The 24,625-nt window shown below is 40.2% G+C and overlaps 1 protein-coding gene and 1 pseudogene across 2 annotated transcripts; both read left to right on the forward strand.

The window, feature by feature from the left end:
* The first annotated feature begins 1,062 nt into the window (after positions 1-1,062).
* Positions 1,063-19,103, forward strand: cry2 (cryptochrome circadian regulator 2). 2 transcript variants are annotated; one of them, XM_086299764.1, is made up of 13 exons: positions 1,063-1,365; positions 5,342-5,450; positions 6,140-6,282; positions 7,306-7,490; positions 7,662-7,750; positions 9,358-9,498; positions 11,202-11,327; positions 11,612-11,797; positions 11,920-12,071; positions 12,467-12,669; positions 14,028-14,108; positions 14,209-14,663; positions 16,400-19,103. In XM_086299764.1, the coding sequence occupies exons 1-12, from the start codon at positions 1,208-1,210 to the stop codon at positions 14,655-14,657; spliced, it is 2,022 nt and encodes a 673-aa protein (XP_086155890.1). In that variant the 5' UTR covers positions 1,063-1,207; the 3' UTR covers positions 14,658-14,663; positions 16,400-19,103. The 2 variants fall into 2 exon arrangements, with proteins under 2 accessions (XP_086155890.1, XP_086155891.1); XM_086299765.1 differs by lacking the exon at positions 16,400-19,103 and having other exon boundaries at positions 14,209-14,343; positions 14,451-14,628.
* On the forward strand, positions 9,821-11,191 carry LOC147325312 (uncharacterized; annotated as a pseudogene).
* Positions 19,104-24,625: the final 5,522 nt, after the last annotated feature.

Raw genomic sequence — 24,625 nt, forward strand, 5'->3', positions numbered from 1 at the left:
TGGTACTTATAAACGTGTTGATTTCCTAGCATTTTATTTTTGGCAACAAAGAATAAATTAAATTAAGTCTGACTCTGCTCCCCCCTCCTTATTTCATGATTTGGTTTAGTCCAAGTGGTGCTGATGCTGAGATTAAAGTAAGGATGGCACCTTAAAAGTAAAGTCTGGGTTTCAAAAAAGAAAAGGGAGACAGTAGAAATTAAACTCATAGCAAGCTCCACATGAAAGAAACAGTTTGACATTTACTAGTATCAGTTAGCTTACTTCATTTCTAACAGAAAATGTGTTCTGTTAATATAGCCAAAAAGCAATTGGTGCAGACAGACCCTTTCTACATATGTACGCGAAATCAATTCTCTGACAATCCACTGCCAGGCCAAACAGATCAAACCCCTGGCTCAGGCTTAGTTATAGGTGAGCTCTTTTATGTCAAACACTGTGTCTAATTGCAGGAGGGCCTTTGGGAATTTAGATTAAAACCTTTTTGAGTTTAACTAGGTCTAAGGACAGAGACATATTTTAGTTGGCTATACTTTGTTTGAAAATTAATATACAAAGAATTATTAAAATTATAAAATTATATTTCCTAAATAATACTAAATATTATATTTACACATTTAAGGAGTAAAAAAACCCCAACTTTCACTTTTTTATTTTGGTACAAGGTACCAATCAGTGTAAACGAAATGAATGAGTAAATAAATAAATAACATTACCATTAAAAAATAAAATGTAAAGAAAATGGCACATGTCTCAACAATCTTGAGCAAAATCTAAGCAAAATATATATCCATGTTTGCAATGTGCTATAGTGTTAGTGCTGGAATGGTTTCCAAAATTAAACGGTGGGGCCCAAGGTGATATTTGTTTTCACGGGTCCCCAAATCCCTGCAGGCACCCGTGCTGGTCTGTATCAGAAAGGTGACACAACCTCTCACCGATGCTGCCTGCATCTGCAGCTTCAACCAAGTACAAATCTCCAGTTTTGTAACTCATGTTCACGATTTCAATTCTGTCCAACCAGCAAACCGACACAACCTAACCTATAGCCATGCCCACAGAACAGGCCACGCCCCCGAGTGTCAGTTTTCGTTTGACAGTGAGTAAAGTTTGTTGGGAGTCGTTGAGTTGTCAGTGATTTTAACCTTTTTGCTTAATTTCGCCTGTTTTTTCGGATTTTACTATAACGATGGAATAACAAATAAGAATGGTGGTGAATTCAGTCCACTGGTTTCGTAAATGTCTGCGGTTGCACGATAATCCTGCGCTGCAGGAGGCCCTGAATGGAGCGGACGCAGTGCGCTGTGTTTATATTCTAGACCCCTTTTTTGCTGGAGCTGCTAACGTGGGAATCAACCGATGGAGGTTTGTGACTTTATATTGTGACAGTTTGGGGTTATTAAAGGCTAACTTAACCCAGTGAAATACAGGAAGAGCATTTACTAGGTCAATATTTACACGATCCATTACTCTTGGGCCTCGGCTCCACGTCATTTAGCTAATGCTAGCATAGAATGCAACCCGATTAATGCTAAGCGCCATTGAAGAAATACACAACTTTAACTTATCGTCGCATATCAGCCAAGTATGTCCACTTAAAAGGCGAAGTGTTTAACGTAAATTAAATACTGTACATTCTTGTTCGGCTTACACTCAAAATTACATTTAAAAAACATTGGAGCTAATTCTTGATGGTGTCTGAAAGGCTTCTGCTAACCAAGTTAACTTACAACAGTTTGGTACAGAAACTACGGAGACAACGATGTCCATTTAACATGAGTAAAAGAAAGGTTCGCATGAAATGGCAAAGCCCGTTAATCACGCAGGCGGAGAGAGGTGCACTATGGGAGTTGATGTCAATTTCGATTTGCTTAGTGAGTAGCTATGCGAAAATTATTACAAAATAATTCATTGTCACGCCTGCCAAGGAAACATAGAGGTTGCTATAGTAAATTAATTGATAATGACGCTCCAACACGACATAGCTGGAATAACTGCATAAACGTCAACACTCCACCACGTTTCAGAAGAGAACGCTGTACTTTCTGTTTACTACAGGTATACTACAGGCAATATATAAACACATTTATCCAAAATTCCTCAAATGTCAGTGCTTCTCAAGCGCAACGGTTTGATACGTTATGTTAAAATTTATACCACTATAAAGTGTATTTTAAAATTCTATATATTTAATAATATTAAGGTTGTTGCATATTCATCAATTTAATTTTTTCTAGTTATAATATACTAGTGGCTTGGATATGGGTATTTGGTAATACAAAGTACTGTGTTCACTCAATAGTAGTGCTGGAGCTATGGATTATGTTTATCTGTCTATTGTATCACTTATTACTATTACTTGGTTACTTGAGTATTTGGTAAATATTAAAAGGTAAAAGACAAAAAAACCCCACAGGTCTTTTAAAAAGAACTGCTCATTGGATTGGAATATAGAATTTATAAGGTTTTTAAGTTTAACTGCATAAATTTCTTATATGCAAAAAGTAAAACAATCTCAGGTACAGTCAAAGGTCAGTCAAATAAAATAAGGTACACACGCAATCTAGATCAAGGTATAAATTAAATTTGGCTTTATTAGGCTTTCTTACATTAATAGAAGGCAAAGTCATTCTGACGGTATTATATCACCTGGATGAGCTAGATTTTGTGTCTGTTTATATGTATGTGGTTTTTGTGTGTGTGTGTCTGTGTTTAAGTCAGTTAGTGTATATTTTGTGTCTGTAAGCCTTTAAAGGAGTATGTTGTGGCTGCAATAAACAAAAGCAACAAAATCAGCATTTAGAAGTTTGCCTTTTGTGTTGATGCAAAAATTTGTGCTGCTGAAAACAGCAAGTTATAATGCTGTACATGTTAATATGTAATTATTAAGAATTATCAATACTTACGGCAACTAATTTCCCAGTGTACTAAAAAAAAGTTTAGAGGAAAAAAAATTGAATAACCGACTTGTCTAAAACTAAGAAACACTCAGATATTATGTTAAATTTGAGAACTGTTTAATGAACAGTGTCAAAACCAACAATAAAGATATTTGAACCCATTAATCCAATTCTTCAGTAATGAATCATGCAGCACCTCGCATCGTTTAGAGCAGGTCCCCTACTGATCGGCGGGTTAGTGGTTCAATCCTAGGCTCCTCCAGTCTGCATGCCAAGTATCCTTGGGCAAGATACTAACCCCAAGTTGCTCTCCGATGCATCCATCGGAATCTGAATGTGTATGAATGAAGTTAGGAAGTACTAAGTATAGAAAGAAAGTGCTTTTGTGAATGGGTGTGATTGGGTGAATGGGGCATGTTGTAGAAAAGTAGTTTGAAAAGAATCAGTCCATTAACCATTTACCATCCCACACACTGCGAATGCAACATTAACCCCCGGCCTCCCAACCGGAAAATCTTCTACCCGGCACGCTGTGCTGAGCATGTCTGTTTATATACTACCAGATAGGGAAAAATATGGCAGCAGGAGTTTCAGATAAGTGAGAGAATGACACTTGCTGTCGTTTGGATTTCACTGGGAGGATGTTGAACAAAATGTGATAATTACCAAAACATGCCTTAAAGACCATTGCTGCAAAAAGTAGCAGTAACACTAATTTATCCAACAAGCTGAAAAGTCATCCACTGCAAAATGAAGCCTGTTTTAAACGCGGCATATCAGCGTCTCCCCGCACAGCAAAGAAAACGTTAAATAAACCAGCTCTGATATCTGCCACTGTTGTTTCTGAATGTTTCTGTAATTTGAGGTCAGCACATTTTTATTTTATGGTTTTTACATGTTATAAGCACAAGAGTACCTTTTTAAGGTCATTTAATTTTTATCTTGTGTATTTTTGCTTGATGTAGTTTTTCTTTTTGTTGTTGTTATATTTTGTTTGGTAAAGGTTTAGTGTTGACCACTGAAAGAGACTTTCTGTGGCAGTATTGTCATTTGTGAAAAACATCTGTGTGCAAATATTGAATGGTCGATTTGAATGAGTATACCAGTGCAATTTTAGGCACTATATGATTGGAAAAAAACTTTTTTTAGGATGCTATTGAAACGTATCGCAATATGTATCATTATATAGCCCACAAAAAATTGCAAAATTAGATTTTCCTCATATCACCCAGCCCTAACTCCAAACAGACAAGAAGACAAACACTTAAAATAAACTGATCTTAATTATGATATTTAAAAAAAATCTCTTACTATAAAAGATGTTCACGTTTTAATATAATGTGACAAATTAACATCCAAAAAACTAAAAAGCTGCGACTGAAATGTGTGGCACGTTGTGCTGTGGATTATGAATGATCCACACTGTTCAAAGCTGATTGACAGCTACTTTAACAAAAGTTAAAACCTAAAATAATTTAACAATTGGGGGAAACCTCGAGCCTTTCCCTGCCCAGCCAATAGTAAGTAATCTCTCCGGTGTGTCCTGGGTCTACATCAGGACATCCTCTCAGTAGGACATTATCAGCTGCAACTCCTTAGCTGGCTCATTTCAATGTGGAGGAGTAGCGCCTCTACTCTCAGCCCCTCCCATGTGACTAAACCCCCGGCCTATCGTCCACCTTGAACTTAAATGTCTCTAGGGCCAGATATCAGTACGTCCCACTGCAGCGGCGCATGGTCTAAGCACAGGGTGAACGGGCGTCTCAGGAGGTAATAAAAAAAGGGAGTCTACCACTCACTGGATTACCAAACACTTTCTCTCCACTGTACTGTATCTGACCTCTCTCAGACAGTCTCCGGCTGATGTAGTAAATGGGGCAACCAAGTCCCCTTACCTGCTGGGACAAAACGGTCGGAGTAGCCTACTACGCACAGTTTCTGTTGCCTAAACAGATAAGCAGCTACAGCTGTGGTTTGTATATTTTAGGCTTATGTAGATTTCCTTGCTGTAAAACAAACACTGCTGGATTGAAGCTGCAGCATCACATGATGATGACTGAGCATTAAAGATTTTAAGTAAAGCATTGACCCAAAAAAATTGCTCAGGGTTTTTTGTCATGTTATTTAATTTCAAATTCAAATTGAATGAATAGTTGCAGCCCGACTGAATAAGCTGCATTCCTCACTCTGAAAAAGAGACTGGAAATCTTTCTTTTATGTTTAAGAAAAACATTGCTTTCTTGACTTTGTAAATAAAGACCACAATCACAAGAGACAACCTTCACTCTCTACCTGCACAATGAGCCTCGGCCACCTTTTTTACTGGTTCATCGCTGTTCTTTCCTTGGACCACTTTTCATAGATACGAACCATAGGTGCTGATCACTGCAAACTGGAAACACCCCACAAGGGAGTTTATGTTCATGTTTATGTCTGTGCAGGTTTCTCTTGGAAGCTCTGGAGGACCTGGACAGCAGTCTCAAGAAGCTCAATTCCAGGCTTTTTGTAGTCAGAGGCCAGCCTACAGATGTGTTCCCCAGGCTTTTCAAGGTCTGTATTCCTGTCAGTTGCTTCTCCTCTGTTATTCCTCATCTGCAAAGAATGTTCAGATAGTACAGATGCAGAATTTGCATGTGGGATATATTTATTTTTACATTTTTCTCACTGAAATTGCTGTTCTAATATTTTTCTGCATCTAAAACTAGATTAAAGATCTAGAACTGAACAAGTTCACATTCATACGTCTATCATTTGCATACAAAAACCAAACCTTTTATCTATGTTTTCAATGCTTTTAGCTAATGCATTACAATCAATTTAGCTCTCTGTTAACCATTTATCTAGTTATAAGGTAACATTTTATGCTACCTTATAACAAACCAATTCTCTGGCCCATTGTTTCTTTTAGGCCTGCCATGTGTTTTGCTGCTATCATCTGCTACCATCAGTGTGAACAGGAAACACAACAGATGAAGTGGCTGTCAAATACATTTCATTTTCTTTACTTCTTATTTCTGTTCAAACTGACCCATTTGGAACAATCCAGTTTGGCATTGTAAACCGAAGCTTGAATGCACAACTTGAATACAACAGTTTGACTTGGTGGTCTGGGTTATAAGTAGGCACATGATAGATCTATACAAGACTTACAAACTGTTAAAGCCAAAGATTTAATTAGTTCTTTGATCATTGTTACTATTTAACATCCTTTTTTCGAATTCTTTTATTCTTTGCTGCAGGAGTGGAACGTGACCAGGCTGACCTTTGAATATGACCCAGAGCCTTACGGGAAAGAGAGGGATGGCGCAATCATTAAGTTGGCCCAAGAATTTGGAGTGGAGACCATTGTCAGAAACTCTCATACCCTCTACAACCTAGATAGGTTTGTGTTTTCCACACAATTAGTCGATTTCTAGTGGTATTCCCACCACAAACGCAGGTATTATGCAACTCCATTTAGTCTCTTCCTTCCTGTATCAGCAGTCCATTCTTGTATAACGACAGGAGCTCTTTATTGACAAGTGTTTGAGAAGTAATTTTAAAAAGTAATTCTTTTACCTTAACAAAAGGTAATGAATAAGTCTTCATAGTCTGCTGCAACCAGTATTTGATAGCAAGCTTATGGACTTAGGTATCATTTTCCTTTTGTTTGTTTGTTGTTTTAACTTGTTAATCCAATTCTCAGTTACGTATAGTCAAGCCCATTTGGAAAATGACAATTTTGACCTCATACAACAACAACAGTGGCTTTAAAATTAAGCAGTTGTGAATTAAAGTGTCGACCTGCACCTTTAATACTGAAACTGATGACTGGGTTTCCTGCCTTGAGGTGATGTCCTAGATTTAGCTTCTGCTGTCTTTGGTTGATACTTGAATACCTTCCTCAGTTTTGTATTCAGGAAGTGAATCACATGCTCAGTCAAACTGAACTCAAGTGACTGACTAATCCTATAACAAATATGTGAAATTAATCAGCTAGCTGATTAAACACAGATGCTCTTGCAAACTTACATCTTAAGAACAGTTCATTAATAGTTTTGTTTATTAACTGTTGTAACATTACTCAGTGTTTTCCTGGGTTAATATCACCGTGTGGTTCACCTGGAAAATAATTTCCTGATGGCTTTTTGGTACCAACATCTGGCAACTCACTTAATACAGTCTGTCCCTAATCATTAAAAAATGTGGTAATGTCAGTGTTACATCAGGGCGCACCAATTGACCATTGCTTTTAATCACTTGTTCAAAGGCTGAGCATAGTGTTATCACGCCGTGTGGAGCCCCTTTACATATTGCCGGCACACTGTATTTCCCAGACTTCTCTCCCAGAGAGGCCACTGGTAAACTGATACAGATATGTTGCTGTGTGTTACTCAAATTTTCTTCCTTTTCTGTTTTGCTACAGGATAATAGAGATGAACAACAACAGTCCTCCTCTGACGTTTAAGCGTTTTCAGACTATTGTGAGCAGACTGGAGTTGCCTAGGAGACCTCTGCCTCCCATCACTCAGCAACAAATGGACAAATGTCACACCAAAATAGAAGACAACCATGACCAGCTATACAGTATCCCTTCTTTAGAAGAATTAGGTACGCATAATTTATCTTTTCACGTAAAGTTTTTCTATAACATTTATGTTTTTAATCTGATTTTAAGAAAAATAATTAATGGTTTGCAAACTACACAACTCTACTTTCCTTATTTATTGAATCTAAAGTTAACACATTGATCTGTATTTGAACTTATTTTGATGTGCCCAGGTTTCAGGACAGATGGTTTACCTCTGGCTGTGTGGCATGGAGGAGAGTCTCAGGCATTGGACAGACTCGGTAAACATCTGGACAAAAAGGTAAAGCTAAAGTCAAAGTGCTTTAATTGGTCTAATCCAGAATCCAGGAGTTTATTTTGAATGCTAAGTTGCATTGGCTGATTTTTTTGTTTGTTTGTTTGTTTGTTTGTTTACTTTTGTCCTCCTTGTTCTTAAACTTTCAGTAAATGCCCACAGAATAGGGATAAATTAGTAATTTGACAGTGTTGCCTCCTTGCTCTGCTATCCATACCTACTTACCTGGTAATCTCCGGATGTAATGCAAGTTTTTCCGTGTACGATGGTTAAAATGGTTTTATCGTAACAATCGAGTATACAAGATGGCTGCTGTGTTTGCTTCGGATTACTCCTCACCCCTGTTGCTTGTCACGTGCTCCATAATGTTGTGCTGTGGACATTTATGTGCTTTCTGTGTAGAGGAGTGTTGTTGTTTTCTGTTCTCATGCTGTCCTCCCAGGAGCCCAGCATGAGTAGAGGTCTCTTTTTTCCCCTCTTGGACTTTCCCATTGTAGTGTACATTTCAGTGTTTTTCCATAATACTACCGATCTCCGACCTGTCTCCCCATGTGATGTCTGTGTTGTGTATGTAAGGTCGGGGGGGGGGTCCATTTCACTGCAGGGAAACTTGCATGTGACAAATAAAGTTTTCTTGAATCTTGTATAAGTTGCCATGGCAACATTAAGCCTGTTTGCATGTAGATCACTGAGTTTTTTTTCTTCTCACACACACTGCGAATGCATCAAACATTTTTAAGTTCATTTGTTTAACTTTTGTCTCATGAATTCTTGCTTGATGTAGTTTTTTTTGTTGCTATGATCTTTTGTTTATTAAAGGTCTAGTGTTGACCACAGAAAGAGACTTACTGTGGCAGTATTGTCATTTATGAGAAACTTGTGTGTGCAACTGATGGTTTTTGTATTCAAAGTAGAAAAAAAACATTGAATGGTTGATTTGAATGAGTATGCCAGTGCAATTTCAGCCACTATATGGTTGAAAATAACATTTGTTTTTGTAGTTTATTTAAACATATGGTGATATATATCGTATATTGTGATATAGCCAAATAATATCATGATTGTGACTCCATAAGGCTTTCATTGATATACTTTTTTTTCCGTTGTAATTTTGCATTTGTGAATCACTCCCTACTTTGACTCCTGAAAGCCTTAGCGTCTTTAAGGTGCTCTGTTTGTTTCAAGTCATTCTGTTTACCTGTAGCAATTAATTTAGAGTTACTACACATATTTCTGTAAGCATTACACAGCTAGTCTTGTCTTGCTTCTTTTCAGTTTTTACCCCTCACACGTAAAAGGCTGATGAGATTTTTGCGTGACCCCACTTGGGTTAGAGAGAATATATCATAAAATATAAAATACTTTTTGGCATAGTGGTTGGACAGTCATAATTTAAGTGTTGTGGACAGCATGGATAGCTAAGTTTGTAAATGTGATAACTCAAAAATGAGGCGCTGTAGGAGCTTCAAATTCATATCATAGGTGTATCTGCTAGGAGGCTGAGGGGTCACACTGGTGGGGTCAAGCTTTTTTTTTTTTTTTTTTTTTTTTTCTTTCACATGATACAGCCTCAGCTTGAAGATGATGATTCCTGATTGTGTCTGTCTCTTTAGGTGTGGGTAACCAGCTTGGAGCACTCCCGTGTTAAAACCTGCTCTCTATATGCCAGTCCTACCGGTCTCAGCCCCTACCTGCGTTTCGGGTGTCTGTCCTGCAGAGTTTTGTACTACAACCTGAGAGAGCTCTACATGAAGGTACTGTCACAGATAAAATGACTCAAAACAACCGAAGGGTGGTTTAAAATGTCTTCAATTAATATTCATCTAAAAAAGGCCTTAAAATGTTACATTGACCTAAATTTGTATTGGATAGTTATTGCATGTTTCTCTTGACTACATCAGAACTTCCAGCAGACAGTGATTCAGTTTATTTTTTAAGGTATTTATTAGTTTAAAAAAAATTTAATAATTTTTTTTAAATTACTTTTGCCAAGGAGTTCCCCTGTTTAAGAAGAGGCACCGAGGGGTGTGCTCCTACAGCAGGGGGATTACACTCTCTCAGCCTCTGGGAAAGTCTATGCAAGGGTATTGGAGTGGAGAGTCCATCTGTTTGTAGAGTCTTGGATTCTGGAGGAATAATCTGGGTTTTGTCCTCCTTGCGGACCTCTGGACCAGCTCTAAATCCTTTCGAAGATATTCGAGGGTGCCTGGGAGTTTGTCCAACCAGTTAAAGAAATGATTTGTTGACATGGAAAAGACATTCGACTGAGTCCTTTGACGTATCCAGTGGGTGGTGCTTCGCAAGTATGGGATCTCTGGCCCATTGTTACTGTCCATTCGTTCCCTGTAAACAAGAGCTTTATTCCTATTGATGGTAGTAGCTTTTCACTACTGATATACAGCAGTGACAGTGGAGTGTCATTCAGACTGGAGAGGTGTAGTCTGATGGTAACAAAGAGAGGGAAGGTAGTCAGAACTGAGGGGATTGAACTACCACAAGGCAACATTGCAGACATTGAGGACAGCTACAAGTACATGGGAATCCCGCAGGCAAATGGGAACCACGAAGAGGTTGCTAGGAAACGCGCAACCACTAAATACCTGTAGAGAATCAGGCAAGTCCTAAGGAGTCCGCTGAATGGGAAGAACAAGAGCTGGGTTATCAACACCTACACCATGCCCGTGATCAAGTAATCAAGGAGGAGATGGAAGCCAGTGGCGTCAAGACAAGGAAGCTACTCACCATGCACGGAGGGTTTCACCCCTAATCCAGCACCTTGAAACTGTACACCAAGCGGAAGGAAGGAGGCCAGACACTAGTAAGTGTTAGTACCACGATCAAGGATGACACAACGAACATCCATAAGTACATGAGGAAGATGTCCATGTCCAACCGCATGCTCAATGAATACTTGAGGAAGCAGAAACCCAAAAAAGAGGAGCAAGAGGAAGAATCATCATGGAAGAACAGGCCCCTGCACGGTATGTACCACCGGCAGATAGGATTTCTGGATGTCAGCCACTTCCTCTATCAGTGGCTGGACAAAGCTGGATTGATAGACAGCACGGAGGCACTAATCATGGCAGCACAGGAACAAGCATTGAGCACAAGATCCATAGAGGCTGGGGTCTATCACACCAGGCAAGACCCCATGACAAAATAATAGTGGCTAACTAACCGGACATAGTGCTGATAGACAAGTAGATGTAGTGATTCCGAATGACCGCAACATCAGGAAAAAGGAAAACGAGAAGTGCCAACTGCTCAGAGAAGAGCTCAAGAAGATGTGGAGGGTGAAGGTAACAGTGGTCCCAGTGGTAGTTGGAGCACTTGGTGTGGTGACTCCCAAACTAGCTTGCACTTCAATAACCCCTCATTAATGGGGTTTTAACACAGTGTTAACTGAAGATGAATTACTTTCTCATCCCAGTTTTTCCCCTGTCTGTTTTTCCATCAGGTCCGCAAACGCTGTACTCCTCCTCTGTCCCTGTTCGGCCAGCTCTTATGGAGGGAATTCTTTTACACTGCAGCCACCAACAACCCAAACTTTGACCGTATGGATGGAAACCCCATCTGTGTCCAGGTGAACCTTTGCAGGGAGTGGATGTATAAATAAGCATTACTGTAGGTAAAAGAGTTATTAGCACCTGTCTCTAGATAAAGTGCCACAAACTGACATTTTATAATACGCCGCCCCCCCCCCCCAAAAAAAAAAAAAAAAAGATAAACAGCTGCATTATCAATTTTGGAACTAGGTGAGAGAGACTGAAAAGTTGATTTCTCAGCTTATAAGTACAGGTAACATGTTTATCAGCCTAAATATATGTCTAAACACAGTTACTTACTATGTAACATGTTTGTTTCCAGATCCCATGGGACCAGAACCCAGAAGCACTGGCCAAGTGGGCTGAGGGTCGAACTGGTTTCCCCTGGATCGACGCCATTATGACCCAGTTGAGACAAGAGGGCTGGATCCACCACCTGGCGCGGCACGCTGTGGCCTGCTTTCTCACCAGGGGAGACTTGTGGATCAGCTGGGAGAGCGGCATGAAAGTAGGACTGTCTGTTTTTTCATTCAATCTGAAACCTGTTGTCTCCCAGGTGATGAACAGGTAAATTGACCTTATAAGACACGGTAACAGTGCTCCTTGCAATCTGGTTCTGTGTTCCTGCAGGTGTTTGAGGAAATGCTGCTGGATGCAGACTGGAGTGTGAATGCTGGTAGCTGGATGTGGTTGTCCTGTAGTGCTTTCTTTCAGCAGTTCTTCCACTGCTACTGTCCTGTTGGCTTCGGAAGGAGAACTGACCCGACGGGAGACTACATCAGGTATCTCGTACCATCACATTCTGAACACATCATTACCTCTGAGGGGAGGTAGCATGTAATCAATTCTGTTTGCTTGTTAGCCTGTTTTGTGACAGTCTAGCATCCAAAGTTTTCAAGATATCATTTCCAAATTTTGTGTTATAGTATATACCAATAACAGCTCAAAACATTGTGCACATGAGGACCAAATTGCTTTCTTTTTTTGTCCCTTGACGTCAGGGGCTTTTGAGCATGTAGATAACTGATGTCGTAATGCACTCATGTGAAAAGGATTAAAAATGTCTGTAAATTCTGGAATGGATGATTAAGCTCTGCTATAGGCTGACTTAAAGTGATTTGAAGTGAAACACATGTCATATTAAAGTTCAGATTATATTCTTTTGAAATCTCTGCAGGCATTACATCCCCATTCTTAAGGACTACCCGAACCGGTATATCTATGAGCCATGGAACGCCCCTGAGTCACTACAGAAAGCAGCCAACTGTGTGGTGGGAGTGGATTACCCCAAACCCATGATCAACCATGCAGAGAGTAGTAGGCTTAACATTGAGAGGATGAAACAAGTTTACCAGCAGCTTTCCCACTACAGAGGACTCAGTAAGTCATCATACCAAAGGGCAAAGTGTGCCACTCCCTTCATGTTGAGATTGGTTTGGATTAGGGCAGTGCAATATGAGTAGAATCTCACTGGTCCTGGTATAAGAATTTGTTTCCCTGGATTACGACATATATCACATCACAGTGCATTTTCTGTACATATATTACATAGTTAATGTAATCATTACATCAAAAGCACTATTTCTGTTTTACATTTAAATAAATCAAAAATGAAATGAACTTGGGGGCTTATGTGGCGTTATCCCATAGTGATACATGCTACATGACCCTATGGAGTCACGCAATTACTTCCCTGAAGCCTCTGCCTTTCATTACTGCTCCTGTATGTTTGTCAGGAATCTAGCTTGTGTACAAACACTGACCGCAGAGTGTCCAGTCTCGGTTGAAGTGCACCATTAAGCTAATACAGGGATGTGTTGGGTGTACAGACCATTCCACTCTAAAAACTGCACAATAATGCAACACAACAAAAATCTCCGTTATGAAAACTCAAAATGGCATTATAACAGTTGCTCTCCTACTGCTATAAGAAGAATAGCACCTCAAGATTTTTTAACTGTGGGCCTAACCCCGCTGCAGGATATTTTTTCTTGAAAATTCCATCAGTAATTCATTCTAGGAATGTGCAATTCAAATAAGAGAGAGGCTTCTGTGGATTGACTTCTATTGGACATAATTTGTTTTTGCATTCATGCACCTCACAGATGGTAACAGTAGCAGCATGACATGACAGTCTGTCTGTCGATAACCTGAACAGACTGATAAAAAACAGACACCCCAAGTCAAAATATACAGACACCCCAGGCCCGATTTAACAATCCAAGAAGGCGTCAGTTAAACAGAAGAATCTGTACTGATGCTGTTGTGTGCCTGTGACTTGCTAATAAGCCATATGCAGAGCTGAATCCGATTGAGATGCTGTGGCATGACCTTAAAAAGGTGGTTCATGCTCGAAAAACCTCTAGTGTGGCTGAATTAAAACAATTCTCTAAAGATGAGTGGACCAAAATCTCTCCACAGTGCTGTGAATGACTACCAGTTTATCACAAACGCTTGATTGCAGTTGCTGCTGTTAAGTGTGGTGCAACTAGTTATTAGGTTTAGGGGGCAATCAGTTTTTCACACAGGGCCATTTAAGTTTGGATTTTTTCCCCTTAATAATAAACACCTTTGTGCATGGAGGGAGTGTCATGTCATTATCTACCAATGACAGTGCTACCACAGTATATCTCGGCATAACAAATAATTGGGACAACATAAGAAGATTTCTCACTTTATCATTAGACAGGACATTAAATCAACATTGCACTTATAAAGTATGTATGTGTGTATGTTAGGTCTGCTAGCATCTGTACCAACAATCCAGGAAGAAGCAGAGCCACCGATGACTGATGAGTCCCAGACCAGCAGTGGCCCAGGTCGGAAGAAACAAAGAACCAAGATTCATTTTCTCCCTAAAAAGAATGTTCACAAATAAACTGTATGCAATTTGCTCATTATTGTTTTCTGTTTTCTTAGATTCTCCTCAAAGAGTTCCTGCAAACACAGAGGAAGATGTCTGCTATGAAGCTCCTGATTCTTCGACAGTCTGTCCATCCTCCACATCAGCCCCACATCCAGACCAGGAGTACCAGGCTCCTTGCATCTCCTCAGGTTGCCACACTGATCCCAGTCATCCTCCTTCCCTTTCCTCAATACAGAGACACAGCCCACCGTTAAAGTCCAAACCGTGCTCCCCTTCATCTTCTTGTTCATCTCAGTCATCCTCATTGGGAACAAAGAGAAAAGGCCTTAGCCGCAAGGTGCGACGTGGCCAAAGGCAGCGAGGGCGACAATACTGCACTCTAACAGCTCGTGAGGAGGCTACAGGACAAGAGGAGACGATGGAGGAGGACATGGAGCAGGAGGAGGAAAGAATGGAGGAGGAAGAGGAGACTTGTGCAGAAACTGCAGGACAGCTAGAGTGATAAAAGGTGAAACATTTGGTGTCTGCGTTTGTATTCAATACATAGAAACAAATAATTATTTACAAAATGTGGATTTTGTTGCTAGTGACTGACATGCAAGCTCAGCAAAGTCATCAAAAGAAATGAGAACAATACTGAAAAGTTGAAGTTAAGATATCTGCTAAAAAAAATCCCGTGCTCCTGTACCATGTCACACATTCTAATATGGCATTGCAGCACCTTTAGCTTTTATGTTGTATGCTATTGCATCACTTCAATAAGCTTGTGCATTGTCACATTTCTGGAGGGGAGTCAAGAACCGGTTGTCCCATTCCTTGAAATTGTTAGTCTGCTTGTTTGTCGATCTCACGTATCAATTCTAGTTGCACTTGCACTACAATCAGGTGATTTCAGTTTGTGTGTTGGAGGAGGATATTACCAGAGCAGTGAATATGGATATAACATTCAATTTTTACTGAGCACAGGGTAAGTTCAACCTGATCCAGGACAGAAACTGCTTCAGAATATCACGTTGCATAACGTACCAGACCTAATAGAAAGCAATATCCCTGTGTGCTCTGGTGAAATGGCCTGATGAGGTTCGGGCCAGTCACTCAAACACGACCTTAAGGTAGAAGGTCATTATTATATTCCATATGCCCTGTCATCGGGTTATAGTGAGCTGCCTGGAGCAGCTCCATCAGTGGGATGTGTCCCAAACTCCTGGCTTCCAACACCTTCAACACTCCTGCCCCTACGTTCATGTTGCTCTCAGTGGGTGGGGCACAGTGTCCTTAGCTGCCAGGGCAAAACAGCAAACGTGACACTACATACAATATATTGTTTAGCTTGTGTTTGGGGCCTCTGAAGCAGCAGGTCATGATGGAGATGGACCCTAGAGCCTCCTCCTCTGGGCTGGGCCTGGGACTGACTGACTGCCCGCCACTGGTTGTGGCAGTCCCACTGGCCCTATGTGTATGCGTAGTGCTCTCTCGGCTGGGGGTTCCTCTGCCAGCGTCACCACTGGGTCCAAGCCAGCTGGGCATTGGCAGTGGACCCATTCAGTGCCTGGTAGAAGTCCCTCCACGAACTGCTCCAACACAATCAAGTGAAACATGTGTAGTTATTTATTATATACACGAGTAGTCAACTGACCTCATTTTTTTGGGGCATATAATGACTTGAAGCTCAAAATAATCAAAATATTTGGTAATACAAATGCAAAACGGAAACACTTAGGCATCATCCTGAGAAGTTTTACTTACTGTACAAACATTAACATAAGGCATCAATGCGACGCACTAACTTAACTGTCAAAAACTGGCCCGTTCAGAGTGGACGTTACAGCTCCAGGGTGCTGGCATTTTGAATGCTGACGCACTGCAATAGTGCTGTCATGGAGGGAAACCTTAGATTTGATTTCAGGAGATGACCTGACCTCTCCTTTTATTTTTATCCTGGACTTTTTGTCTTTTATTACATGGATTATTTACCTAATAAATCCTAATAGTTCAGTACATGTATATTCTTTATGTATGAGCTGCTCAACTTGAGCCTGACTTTTCTTGTATTGTGTGTAAAATAACTGAGTCTCTTTCTCACAAAGAGGGTTACAGATTATTAATTCTCTTTAGATTCTGCGTATCGAAATGCTCTTACCTTTACTACGCGGCGTGAATTCTATTGCTGATTATTATTTTATTACTTTTTATAATTGTGTTTGTTTTACAATTTTAAAATCTTTCCTGCTGTTTTTTCTTCAGGTGGAATGTAAAAGAAGAATGAGTAAAGAAATAAATCCCGCACACCGGGACACGTAAAGACACACAAAGAACAATCTTCTGGATATGTGGATAAATACAAACAGAAGCATGTATATAACACTAGTGAAAGATGTACAAAAGCATTTAGATCCTACTTCAGTCAAGAGAAATGCTAAAAAGCTGTCTAGATGAGCATTTTAATCATATCATTAAAAGTAACTTGACTGCATGTGGACGTTCATTTCCCTCAGAAATTCTTAAGTATGAGTAAACGTTTATAGAATTCCACCTCTGAAGCACACGGTGAATAAGAAGCAATGTCAACTTCTTCACACTGAAGCCATACAACACACAGTGGCACTTGTTCTTCCCTTAGCACTCAATGTGTCTGTCATATTTCTGCACTAGACAATCTCTAAGGTGAAATGACGATTTTACATACAGTGACTTGTTACTATGCTTTACGAGGTTTAACGAGTGATGATCTGAATTGCAAACTAAATGAAGATGAACAAGTAAAGCTAAGTATGCCGGAAACCATCTGTGGCGGAGGTGTGGTCCCGGGCGCGTCTGCAGGGGAGGAGTGGTTCTCACCGGCATCTCCAGCACCGCCCCGTTGAGCCCACTGCACCACTCCTCCCCTGCAGACGCGCCCGGGACCACACCTCCGCCATACCATCTTGTGCTCTTTGATAGAAGAAATTCAACGTCACTTCTTCAAGTTCAACCTGACATAGGCCGGCCATCTTGAGAGTTCACAATTATATTTTGTACAGGGATGGTTAGCAGTAGACAACTGTGCACTTGTCGTAGCATGGGGAACCGTTCCAGTTAAGAACTGGTACCACACTGCACAGTCTTCATCTTTAACTACAGCTGCAGGTATCAGCCCACCAAAAGCTTCAGGCAAGTTTTAGGTTCAGATTTTGCAGCATCCCAATATTCCCTTTAAAGGAAAGACCAAGGGTAGATTGGCTTTATTTTGTGCACTGTATAAAGTTGTATCTTCAACTTTTTGCCATCTTTTCTTACCAAAGACTGAGCATTAGCCCATGTAACATGGATTTTCTTGTCAAAGAAACAGACTAGACTTAACTTGCTCTCGACCAAGTTAAGTCTAGTTGTTAAAGCTCAAACACCTTCAGAACTGAAGTTGCTGTAACACATACAGCCAAATTCAAAAAAGTTTCGGGGGCTTTTTTGTATTTGTAAATAGTTTTGATGAAGAAAAGCACCAAGACTTCTTTTTTTTTCTACTCAAAAAAATACACAGACGTGAAATGGTTTTATGCTCATGTTGAGCATTAAATCAGCTGGGTTTTTCTTCTTCTTCTCTTTTTTCTTCTTCTCAGTCTGAATCTTGCATGTGGCTTCAGTGTGAAGACAGTTTTAGGAGGCACTTGTTTACACAGTTGCTCCAAGCTCCAACTGTTTGTAAATACTGTAAATCCCCAATTTTGAATATATCTGATATTTTTTGTTACTAACTATGGTAACTAGGGAATTGGCTAATATTTGATTGTCTATGAATCCTTTGTGTATTTGGTGGTTTGTGGAAAAAATGGCAAATGGCTGACTGAATATGACAGTGGATCCTGTAGATATGGTGCAGGGGGATGGCAGGCATGAAAGAGAGTCATTTTCCTCTGTGGCAACTTAAGATCCTGCTTGTGTGACCTGAATATAGCAGAAACAAGTGTTGTGCTTTTCTCCTCACATTTATCTGTTTGTATATAAAATTAAATATCATAACCTGTCTATTTTGCTAGAAATAGTATGGAGGGGTTTTCATAAAGGCTCATGGCTGCCCAGAGTGTCCACTAGAGGGCAACACCAGATCCAGCAGTGAGTGTACTACAGTGATTCCACAGCTTGTTTTTTCTCTTCGCCTGCAGGAATAATAATGATAATAATAATAATAATAATAATAACGATAATAATAATAAAGTTAAACTGACTATCATTCCCTTGTTTCCTTCAACCAACAATTTTAAAAAGAAAGTGTTTTACTTTTTGAATAGATTGGATTAGCTTAATCGCTTTCTTTCACCAGCAAAGTTCAAAGATCTTCAGGATCATGGCTCAACAGCTATGAATAAGTAAAGTGACACACATCGGTACACCCTGAAATAATTTTGCACTTGATATATTATCTGCTGATTATTAGTAATTTAAAAAAAATTCTAGGTGACAACTTTAACTTTAGCATAAAATATTTTTATGAATAATTAGTCACTTTGCCAAAACAAATTGCAGGAAATTGTATTTTTTTAAGTCAGCTACCATAGACATCTCCAACTTATATTGATAGACAGAAATAAAAGAGTACTTCAATAAAAGATGTACTTTTCCTTTGTGTCAAACAAATCTCCGTAAATGTAATTAGTAAATATAATTATGAAGTCTATAACTTGTAATTTATATGCACATGTTTGTGTAAAACAAAAAAGGTAAATTTGACAACCATGCATAAGTCAAATTTACCTGCAGGAGAAAAAAACAAGTGGAAACTACGCTGGCCAGAAAAGTTCAGTTCCAACTTTTCCTAGAAGCAACAGCAGTGCTGACATGCTGGTGTGCTCCTTCACATTCTACTTGCTGACAGCATAATGTGTTGCCTGAGTCCAGCATGAAATACTTGGTTATTTATTTGTTTTGTATTCTAAACATAATGTTTATTTTCATTAAAACTGATGAAAAGTTGTGACTGGAATGCGTGTGGGTTTTTCTTTGTTTGTTTTTAATAATGTGCTCTCAGCTTGGTCCATAAAAGGATTCCTTGCTACAGAGAAATGCCTTTTCCAAGTCCAAAAAACACGTGTGGACTGGTTGGGTAAAATCGCATGCACCCAAAATATCCTTGAGAGGATAAAAAGCTGGTCCAGATTGAGGAGTGTTCCTCTGCTGTGTCTGTAGAAAGCTCTGTATGAATAAACTTCAACTCAGTTTACTTACCCATTTGAAATCAGCAGCATCCCACCACCACTGTAAACAGTGTTCAGAATAACGCTTCCCCCTTTGTATGAATCACTGCCAGAGCCACAATCTGCTTGGCCTGCCGTACCTGTCAAGCGCGTCTGGAGTCCCACAGGCTAGCTAAGCCCGATAAGTCTCCTATTTCAGCCTAACGTCTTCTTTCACCTCTGGTGTCCACCATATGGTTCTGGGATTACTGCCACCACAAAAGTTGTGTGAAGAACCTTGTAGCTGCAGATGAACGTGGAGCCGAACATGGTCCACTTGTACTCAATGTCCCCAGCCCCCCTTAAAATGCAGTCTGCCGGAAGTGGGAGTTGAAGATTTCGCGGAGTGGGCCTCTGACATATGTTCTCAAGCTATGCATTGAGCTGAGCCCGACTATATCTAATTGGTATCTCCCAACCTCACGCACCAGCTCAGGTTCCTTCCCCACCTGCAAGGTGACATTGTACCAAAGGCCAGTTTTGGAAGCTGAGCATTGGAGCACCACGACCTCTGCCTCTGACTGCCACTCGATCTACAAAGCATTGAACCCTTTGGTTGCTTGGCTGGTCTCAGAGTTAGGCAACCGTTTCTCAAAATGTTCTTGATCTCGTAAAGCCATCCTGAAATCCAAAGTTGCATTACATTCAGGCAGGAAAGAAAAATTCGGACAGCTTATAGATGTAGCTTGGATCACAGTTAGTAGCATTAGCTCATAGCTTAGCACTCTACATTCTTTCAAAATATCAGCTACAAAATGTGGAGTCCAAAATAAGTGATGTCTCAGTGGCTGCAAAGTCTTTTTCACCTCTGGTGCCTGTCCATTGCTTTGTAAGGTATTTAAACTCATACTCATTTAGCTTGATCTGCTGCTGCTTACCAATCATCGTCTTAACCTGGCTCCAGCAACTCTCTCCCATAGCTTTAAAGAATGGCTCATCTCCTTAAACCCCCAAATCAGTTCCGATACACTTCTCGATTTCTCTGTTCCTCACGTGTTCTCTTATTCTCCAAGATTGTGTTAAACACAGGACATAAAGTCCACTGCCTGTTCTCCTGGGCATGTCCGTACCTCTACAGGTATGTCATCTGAACCAACTGCCTTTACACACTTATTTTTTACAACTGTCATTGTTTCCTCCCTAATAATCCTCTGCGCTTGCTGCTTCGCTAAAGGTACTCCATCTGTCCTCATTTTCTACATTCATGAGCTCTTCAAAGTAATCCTTCCATCAATACTCTGCACTTGTTAGCACATTTCTCTTTTTCATTTTCCCTCTTTTTCTTTGGTAACTTCTTACTTTCAGTACTTTCCTATACTTCCTCATTTCCACCACCACTGCGCATCACAAGGACAAATGCACACACAGTGGAGCCCGTTCTCACTCCTGACACGTAATATACCGACGATTTGTCACGTCCCAAAGTGTTCCATGGGAACGCGAAAGGTGTCCTTCTGCGTTCATATGCTACGGGCTGGATTGTGGATTAATCTTAACCACCACCTTAATCATGTTAGATAGTACGGAGCCCCGCAGGGGACATGGGAGAAAAGAAATTAAGACGGACTTTTGCAAGATCTCGCAAAAGTTTTGCGAAATCTCGCAAATGTTTTGCGAAATCTCGCAAAACAAACTCGGGATCTCACAAAACAAACTCAGGATCTCACAAAACTTTTGCGAGATCTCGCAAAAGTTGAATTCCAACAATGGCGGCAGCTACTTAGTTGTAATATTACTCTTTCTGGGTCACAAAATACACTTTTAAGATATTTTGAGGCGTGAATGTAGTTGTGTAAACATCAGATATCTGCTTGGTTTACAAGACATCACATATTTGCAAAAGTGCTCCGATGTTTTCGGAGATCTGACACCCACCATCTTGAAGCTAACGGGAGGTCGAGACCTACTACAGCCGGGAGGAACACCGCTTTCCCGGCACATCGTGCCTCGACCTCCCGGTTGGCTTCGATCTGGCGGCCTCCGAAGAATGCGGCTAAAACTTTTGCGAGATCCCGAGTTTGTTTTGCGAGATCTCGCAAAAGTCCGTCTTAATTTTTTTTTTCTCCCATGTCCCCTGCGGGGCTCCGTAAGATAGTGTTTTCCAAAGCGATTTGAGTAAAATAAACATACATGCGTAGATTTGTTCCAAACTGTTTTGATGTTTTCAAATTTTTCCAAACTCATAATATAGGGACATGTTGGGTGGCTGAAAGCGTAATATAATATAGGATAAAACACTTTTTTACTAAGTGTTTTATCCTATTGTAAAGTGTCCTTGGGTGACTTGAAAGGCGCTCATAAATAAAATTTATTATTATTATTATTATTATTATTATTATTATTATTATATCCACGATTTGTCACCTAGCGTAAAATGTTACGTCTTGGGACTGAGAACGTGTTGCACATTGTAGTTGTTTTGTGTCTTTTATGTTTTTTATTGTCACATTTATTTACTCTTTTTAATTCACCCAGTTTGATCTTTATTTTGTTCTATTTTATTTTCATTTTCCAATTTATTTTTTATTTGAACTAAGCGGAGTGCTCCGCAGGTGTCGACACCTGCACGAGAGATGTAGGCTACTGTTGCAGTTTAACCTACAGAGTTTATCTCGTGTGAAAGATGTCACATTACAAATTCCAAACTTGTAGTGTGACATTTGTCTCTACGATGGCTTATGGGAGGCATATCGATGCTGCTTTCCAGATGCCTCGGAACTCGAATGTTGGAACTTGGGAGTGATGTCAATCCCAAGTTAACCCAACACTTACTGATGTCATTTGCTCTTACACTGTGTTTTGTAGAGACATGATTAGTCTTTCTATCCAAGTTTTTTCTTTTTAATAAAATACCCTAGTAATTAACCATTGGTGACTAAATCTGTGAAGTCCATCATACTGAAAAGGAATCTTGGTTTTAAACATAGTACTGTGGTGGTTTGCTTACCAAGGAGGCTCAACAATGAGTCGTCTCTTCCAGGGTGCCAGTCAGGTTTCTCTCCCTGACATATAAACCTAGTTTGTTTTGCAAACCATACACAAAGGAAGCTCAAGCACTTTAAGACCTGACACTTTAAACATCAAAAGAAAACCAGCCCAGTATACTTTGTGAACACCAAGCAATATATTAAACGCTGCAATTGCACATAACAATTCCCAAAACACCCATCTACCAAAATATGTAGTTAGTAATTCTTCTACCCATTGATTAAACTCTTCATAATGATAACCTTTTTAATTTACCAGGTTTAGCTATAGGGAAGCCTTACAGGACCGAGCTGCAGACCATCTTCCTGGACTGTGCCTTGAAAATAATCCTGAAAACCACAGCGGTTTTCTCCTTGGTGTTTTACAAACACGAGGTAAGCTAGCACGGGAACTCACTGAACAAGGTGGCCAAGTGTTGACCGTGATGCGTTGCAACAAACTGATCATTTCCACTCTGATCTCTCTCGCACTTCATTCTGTGTGTTGGTCCATATGAAAAGGAATGATTGGCTGATTGGCTGGTTTCATTTTTTGGAGGTTGGGCAGTTCAGACTCCTTGCATAGTGAATGTAAAAGAACACAGTTTTTAAAATCAGCTTTTTTCACTAGCCATCACTCAACAAATTATAGCTTTGTTACTTTGTGGGTTACATGATGCTGAAAATTATTATTAGTTCTTGTTTTTAGTACTTTGTACTATGTTTATTTGTTGTGTGTTCTGTCTGTATTGAGAGTGTGCATGTAAGGATGCATGACTCGTGCCTGCAGAACAGGTGCAAATAAAATAACCTGAACATGAACCAAATCTCCTTGTCCTCTTTTTCTCTTCCCGAACATGCACCAAACACCTTCTTGGCACTTTCCCTCAGCACTACAGCTATATTTTCCCAGTCATCTGGTAATACTTCCTTACCACTGAGAATCTGGCTCAACTTCTGGAATTCTGTGCAACATTCGTCCCTCTTCATCTTCAACCATTCATTGCTGCCTAGTCATATTCTTCCCTGCCACCACCTTACAGCCTCCTGTTTCTTTTGCACCATCAGCATTTGATGTAGTTCACCTGTGTGCTCCTTCCTCCACTCTTATATTCTGTTTCCCCATCTGTTTGAAGTATGTGTTCACCTCAGCTTTAACACCATACCACTCGGTTTCCTTCACCTACATGTTAACCCCAATCACCCCAGGGGACACAATCTACCACTTCATCCAGCTTACTCCAGAATTCCTTTTTCATATCTGACATCCAATCTGTTAGGCATACTTATTGATAACAATTAACAATATCTCTTTTCCAGCTTCAAATTCATGATCCTGTCAGACACAACACTATTTAGATACTTCTTTTTCAAGAATACCCCTACTCCTTTTCAGAATCAGAATCAGAATACTTTATTGATCCCTGGGGGAAATAATTTTTTTGTTACAGTGCTCCATTATAAACAAACATTAACAAGACAGACAATACGCTAACTAAGGATAGTACTATATATATACATACATACATACACATATATATATATATATATATAAATAAATAAATAGCTGGAAAAGAAACACGTGTAGTTGTAGCAGTAAACAGTGTGTTAAGTGGAACATGCTCCTGTGACTGACCAGCATGTCATGGAGTGGGTGGGAGGTGTTATCCAACATTGTCTTTATCTTGGACAACATCCGCCTCTCCGACACCACTTTGAGGGAGTCCAGCTCCATCCCCACAACATTACCGGCCTTACAGATCAGTTTATTGAGTCTGTTGGCATCTGCGACCTTCAGCCTGCTCCCCCAGCATGCAACAGCATAGAGGATCGCACTGGCCACAACAGACTCGTAGAAAATCCTGAGCATTTTCTGGCAGATGTTGAAGGACCTCAGTCGCCTCAAAAAACAGAGACGACTCTGGCCCTTCCTGTAAAGTGCTGTGGTGTTTTTAGCCCAGTCCAGTTTATTGTCGATGTGTACTCCAACATTAACCCCCTGGATTGAAACAGGGGTCAAGTGTTTCCTGGTCTTCCTGAAGTCCACGATCAGTTCCTTGGTCTTTGCCACGTTGAGCTGCAGATGATTCTGCTCACACCACGTGACAAAGGAGTCGACCACAGCCCGGTACTCTGTCTCATCATCCCTGCTGATGCATCCAACCACCGCAGAGTCATCAGAAAACTTCTGAAGATGGCAGGTCTCTGTGCAGTGGCTGAAGTCTGTGGTGTAGAGGGTGAAGAGGAAGGGGGAGAGGACAGTCCCCTGTGGTGCCCCTGTGTTGCTAATCACCTTG

Source organism: Aulonocara sp. 'chitande type north' Nkhata Bay, linkage group LG7 (genome assembly GCF_057382095.1).
Source record: "Aulonocara sp. 'chitande type north' Nkhata Bay isolate Kocher_YH1m ecotype deep benthic linkage group LG7, A_spYH_male_GT1.1, whole genome shotgun sequence".
Lineage (NCBI taxonomy): Eukaryota > Metazoa > Chordata > Actinopteri > Cichliformes > Cichlidae > Aulonocara > Aulonocara sp. 'chitande type north' Nkhata Bay.